Genomic DNA, 6,000 nt, shown 5'->3' with positions numbered 1-6,000 from the left:
GAACTTGAATACACGGTAGCCAAATGATAACTTCAAATCACCATACCAATCGATTATGATAAGCATTTCTACGAGGTGTTTTTCAAGTTTCACCACAGCCCATCTGAAATGGCAGGAAATATGGATTTTTTCTTACCTATACTGCAGCCAGCCACCAGAGGGAGCAGTTTTGGTGAGCCCTCACTTTAATCCTAGCAAGATGACATCCACTATTTTCACAGCCCCGACACCACCAAAACCATGGCAGAGGGTTCAAGGTAGACAGGGACACTGTTTGAGCAGGATTATTCCTGTAGAAGTTGACATTTTATTTACCTATTGTTTAAGGAAATCCTGCAGACCCTACCATTAGGTATGACTCAATGCTAAGTGTTCCAAAAGCAAATAGGATAATTTCTTCTAAGGCAATGTGAATTGTGTCCTTTTTGAGAATTTTGTGTTTTTCAAGCCACAGTTAAGTTTTACAGAGTATTAACTGTTTTGCTGGCTGTTTTTGTTCACAGTGACAGCTGTCTCACAGATTGAGTTATTGAAGCAGGGAGGTAATGTGTAGTCTCTTTCAACTTCTTGAACAAGCCTACAGGTTGGGACGGTTCAGTGTTTCCTGAATTAATGTGTCACAGAGACAGATCACCAATACACTTTTACATGAGGATCACCAGCCAAACATTTTTAGTTCAAGTGTTGAATAGTCACCTGTCCTCTTCTTCACCTTTTCTCATAGCAAATCTGGTACAAACCTGACAGCACACACAAAAGCGGCATCATGACACCTCTTCACAAATTGGGGTCATGTTCATCAGGTGTGCTGCAAGGGGGACAAAACACTTTCTATGTGACAAAAAGGAAACTCGCAGAGAAATGTTTTAGGATGAAAATATAAAACTCACATGTTCTCTTTATTTGCTGTATATAGATAGATGTACACCACTGGAGATTTGGATAAAAGCACACATAAAAAGCTCATGTATGTAGAGTCTCAACACATGTCTGGAGATGGAAAACAAAAAATGGAGGAGATGCTGGATTACAAATAGATAAAAAACTATCCAAATTCTATAGCCTCTAAATGGAAATCAGCATCACATGTGTCGAAGTCTGTGCCACATATCAACTGTCTGCAGTTGCTAATAACCTCTGTTTTCTGTACACTGAGTATTTTGTACAAAATATGAAATCTACCATTTAATAACAGTTTTAACATAAAATAAAAGTACATTATATGTACAATAATAGATGAAGTCTTTCAGTATGAGCTGATACTAAAAGACATTTCATTTTTTTACAAAGAAAACAAAGCTTACATTAAACTGAAGAGCTCCAAAGAAGCCAATATTAAAGCCATTTCAAGAAGAACAACAGTCACCAATGGGGCTCTCGTGGGACAACCTACCATCAGGAGATAAAGAATCTATTTACTTCTTTTCATCAAATTTAAGGTAGAAGGGGGTGAGGTGTTTGTAAAATCCTTTGGTGAATGTTGTTCTTCAAGACAAACATGGTGAAAACGAACGTGACAGCAGTTTATTTACAATTTGCACATTCAGTTGAAACACTGACAAGAGGTTCTGCAGGCAAAGGAAGAATAAAACCACAACAAAAAGAATTTGCAAACATCCAGAAGCAGATCAAACAGATGTCCAAATAATGAGCCCTACAGGGGAAGAAGGCTTTCACCAAACAAAGGGGCCTTACAGCCAGAGTGCAGGTCTGGGCAGAGGGGGTCAAATGATGTCACATTTATAAAGTGGAATGAGACAGAGGGGCACACAACAGAAAGAGTCATGATGGGAAGTGATGTCCTCTCCTATGGAGGCTAGCTCTTATCAACAGGCACCCAGAGGAGGTGACCCCGCTCACCACGACAGACAGCATCACGGATTTCATTTCTTTTACTAGTTTGTTTTTTTTTTCAGTTGTGTTTCTATTTTCTTTCAAGTTTAATCAGGAAGTGCTTCATTGCTGAAGTGGCTTGGGGCGACCACTCTGCTTCTCACTACAAAATCCAAGCTTCAAGAAGACATATTTTTGGAAACCAATGTAACAATTCTTTTTTTTTTACAATGATGTGGCATTTCATCTCATGCTGCTACTCAATTCTCTGTTAAGCAATTTTCCCCTTAGACTATAAAAGGCACTGTGAAAAGAAAGGCTCATGTTTGACCTCCTCAAACCAAACACAACTCATGTAATAAGCAGTCTAATCTCCATCAAGTGTTTTATAAATAAAAGGGTCTTGCTTGAGAAGAGTAGGAAAAAGCGAACACAATCAGCACAGTTTCTGCCCCCCTTCCCTCCCCCTCCCTGTTTTCACTTCTCTCAACATGTAGCAACACTGTGGGAATCCAAGACGAGCAACTACATCTCTCTGACCTCTCATATGCCTCACATGAATGACAGCGACTTGTACTGAATGCTAATTACTATGTTTAACACACTGCCTACCATGGCTGGATGTGACCAAGCAACCAAAAATAAATCCCACAATCCTGGCTCATGTAACAGGCCAGGCTCATCCAAATGACCAACAAAATGGATCTAAACTTGTGATATAACCATCGATCAAACTGCTGGCATATCCTGCAAACTGCCTGAAAGTATTGTCTACAAATAAAAAGAGAATTGTTCTTAGAGGGGGACGAAATTAACGAGATGTTGGCACGAAACTAAGCCTAACACAGATCTGCCAGCACTGCCTGATGAACACTTTTAGTCTTGATGATCCTTGATCAACACAACTTCACAGCTAACCGCAACATTAACTGCCAGAAATGCAATTTTGCAACTGAAGAGTTCTTAGGATATGGAGTGTGTTTTCACAAAGGAGAAGAAAAAACATTTAACAGGTGTCCTGTTTTTAACATCATGAGAAAAATGTTGAATTTACCAAAACGGATCTCATAAACGGATACTTTTGTCTTATACTTGTGTCGTACTTGTGTCTTTTTACAAATTAAACTCCAGATGTCCTCGATGGAGGGCACATTAAGGGGCTCATATTTACATACGAGCACCTGACATCTATAGGCAAGAAGAGAAGACGGCTCAACCACACGCAAACACACACGCACACTCACATTCACATAAAGAACAAAACACCTGAGAGAAATGACCAGAAGGGGGCAGCAAAGCACCCTGAAAAAACACAACAAGTGAGAGGACAGGAAATAAGAGGAAGAAGGGAGGAAAGAGAGATGACGACACTACGGTATCTTGGTTGAAGTTCAGGGCGCGGTGCCTGTCAACGTCTTGCAGGAACGTTCCAGCACCTGTATTCGTCCCAGTGAAGCCCAACCAGGCTCAGACGTCGTGCGACTGTAGATATTATCTGTGTCATGTGGAGCTGAGACTGTTCAGTTTTGTGTTTGTGCTGGACTGGCCTGAGATACCAGAGTCGTGTTGTTGTGCTGGCCTCTGTCGGCCTGTTGTTCCTCTGTGGATGCTGCTGGTTTTGTGGTGGCTCTAGGGTGGTCTCTTAGTGGCCGTCGTGCGTCGTTATCATCTCCTCGGCCCTCCTGTGCAACTCCAATGCTGTGACAGTGCAGATGTCTTTAGGGAGTTCTGATTTCCTCCTCATCAACGGGCGCTCCCTTCTCTGGTCTCTCTGGATCTGAGTGAAGAGTGGAGAAAGGTGGCAAAATAAACACAATAAGCGTGATTCAAGGACAAAGGAACAAGATTTCAATTATAGGAATAGATTTTTATCTAAGTATTTTAGTTTTTGTATGTTTGCTCTAAAAAGAATAGCTTCACTTTGAGTCTACTTTCTTCAAACATTCACCACAAACCCCAGCCTTACACACCAACACGACTTTTAGAAGTAATTTCTGACCTGTGTGGCTTCTTCCTCCATGGTTTTTTTGAGCAGGCCGAAGTCGTCAAGCAGCGGCCCGTCCGTCTCCATGTCGATGGGACCGTCTGGGCCCACAGAGTCAAGGTACATCAGAAACTGCAGGTAGAGGACAAGACGAGGTTGATCGAAAATGCTCAGCTGTACTGACAGAAATGTTACCAGTGCGTGTTTGAAGTTAGTCCTGCTTTGCACAGTTAAACCAGAGAACTCATTTAGCATTGCTTTTTATTGGCTACTTATTAGCAGAGGGCAAATTCAAACATTGGAATAAACTCAGTGTTATGTACATAATTAAGTAAGTAATAAAGTAAAAAGCTCTTTGCTCACCTGTGGGTTTGATTTTGCAAGATTCTCAATCTTCAGCCATGCTTCTTCTCTCTCTTTCCACTTGGCTTTCTCTCTGGGATGCCAAACAACATGAAGAGAATCATGAGAGGCTGCATCAAGGAGGATAAAAACAGAGTGTGCAGCTAACAACAATCTATCTTGCTAAGACTGGACACACACAAGATGAGTTAAGGCCAGATTTGCCATCATACATGCTCAGGGGTCGTGTCCTGATTGAAGGCTTGTGACAGATCATTTGTCAAAATAATCAGCATAAGTGTGATGTCGTTCGGACTGTTTTGAAGCTCCCTGACCAACTCAAGCCTCCCTGATCTGGGAAGGTGAACTTTAAACATGCTTAAATGTTTGTCTTTGATCAAGATACTTTTCGTAGGACTGTCTGTGAGAAATGATTACAGAAAATGCATGTGTGTGGTCTAGCAGACTTATGAAAGTGTGACTTCTAAAAAAGTGTGTGGCCAGAATTCATTTCTAATAGCGTCTGTGTATTACCTGTGTATATCACCTGTGATGTTTGTAACCATGTAATAAAACCATGAAGGGATAAAAAGCTTAAGATTCTGACGTTAAGTCTATCTCGTGACTTACTTGCTCTTCTCAGCCCTGAACTGTTGGGTGCAGTCGTCAAATAGCTTCTGGTTCATTTCCATGAAGAGCTTCAGAGCGTTGTAGATCAACCCGTGGATTGTCCTACAGATAAAGATCACTTAATTTCTGTGGTCTGTGTACGGTTTATGAACAGTATCTAACAGATATACCAGAGACAGACATGGGACTGTCTGTGACGGCACTCACTTGTTCCAGTGGGTCTTGGAGTTGCGGTAGAGGGAGGGGAACATTATGGGCAGGATCTTAGCCGCATTGTCGCTGATCAGGCTCATGATGTACTCATTGTTCCAGTAGTACAGAGCTCGCTCTGCCACCTAATGACAGATGAAGACGGTTACATACAAACTAAATGTACAAAATTGCAATATATGTGCAACGAGACAAACAACAGACCTGGAAATGTGGGCTGGACACACACTTGGCCAACTGTCTGAAGAGAGGCTCCATCACTTTGACAAACTCTGATGGCTCAATGACGTCCAGGATCTCCTCCAGCTCATTCAGGAACATCACCTCCTTCGGACTGTGAGTCTTTGGCCAATACTTTAACAACGCCATCACTGTCTGCACGGAGAGGATGACAGGTTTGTTTACATAACAAGGCACAGGGCACAAGCAAGAGCAGCTCATTTGACGAGTGTTATGTGTGATCTAAGTTCTGCAGGAGGGTAATCAAAGGTAAAAGGGAGCACATTAAGAGAGGCTGCAACATGGGTCACTTAATTTGTCTATCAATGAATTGAAAATCAGATTAGGTTTGTTTTTCTGCCTCCTGGACTTCAATCATGAAAGCCAACAAAACAAAAAGTCCTACTTATGTTTAGTTTAGTTTTTTACTAAAACCCATAATTAGTTGTAATTATTTATATTTTACTAACATTTGAATTTTTATACAACTACAAAATCCTGAAGACTTTATAAAATCAGAGACTTGAATTTGCAAAATGTACAGCAAGCAAATGTCAAAAACAAAGACTTTAGCAGTTGGAAGTCTTAGGTTCATACAAACATGGGCTAATCTGGAGCAGACAGGATATTGAGGGCTAATTTCATCATCAACTTTAACAACGTAACAACATTAATGAAATAACTCTTACTGGTTCAGTGAGGGTGCTATCCTTTTCTAAGAACTGAACCACGCAGTAGGCCAGCTACAAAGAGAAAAACAACATTATGTCAACAATCCCGAA

General features: G+C 41.1%; 1 protein-coding gene across 3 annotated transcripts in view; it reads right to left on the bottom strand.

The window, feature by feature from the left end:
• Window positions 1-1,169: 1,169 nt before the first annotated feature.
• ppp2r5cb (protein phosphatase 2, regulatory subunit B', gamma b) overlaps window positions 1,170-6,000 on the bottom strand; it is a 32,274-nt gene continuing 27,443 nt past the window's right edge. For all 3 annotated transcript variants that reach the window (XM_074684961.1, XM_074684963.1, XM_074684964.1), the window contains 7 exons: window positions 5,908-5,961; window positions 5,204-5,374; window positions 4,997-5,124; window positions 4,790-4,891; window positions 4,181-4,253; window positions 3,833-3,949; window positions 1,170-3,610 (listed from right to left, as the gene is read on the bottom strand). In XM_074684961.1, coding sequence (XP_074541062.1) covers window positions 3,476-3,610; window positions 3,833-3,949; window positions 4,181-4,253; window positions 4,790-4,891; window positions 4,997-5,124; window positions 5,204-5,374; window positions 5,908-5,961 — 780 coding nt within the window. In that variant the 3' untranslated portion in view covers window positions 1,170-3,475. The remainder of the gene's footprint in view (window positions 3,611-3,832; window positions 3,950-4,180; window positions 4,254-4,789; window positions 4,892-4,996; window positions 5,125-5,203; window positions 5,375-5,907; window positions 5,962-6,000) is intronic.

The sequence above is a fragment of the Halichoeres trimaculatus genome, unplaced genomic scaffold (assembly GCF_033239565.1).
Source record: "Halichoeres trimaculatus isolate MK-OKI-2021-1 unplaced genomic scaffold, fHalTri1.1 fHalTri1_scaffold_13, whole genome shotgun sequence".
NCBI classification, from domain to species: domain Eukaryota; kingdom Metazoa; phylum Chordata; class Actinopteri; order Labriformes; family Labridae; genus Halichoeres; species Halichoeres trimaculatus.
The sequence above is the reverse complement of the archived record's forward strand: the minus strand, read 5'-3'. Positions and strand labels throughout refer to the sequence as shown.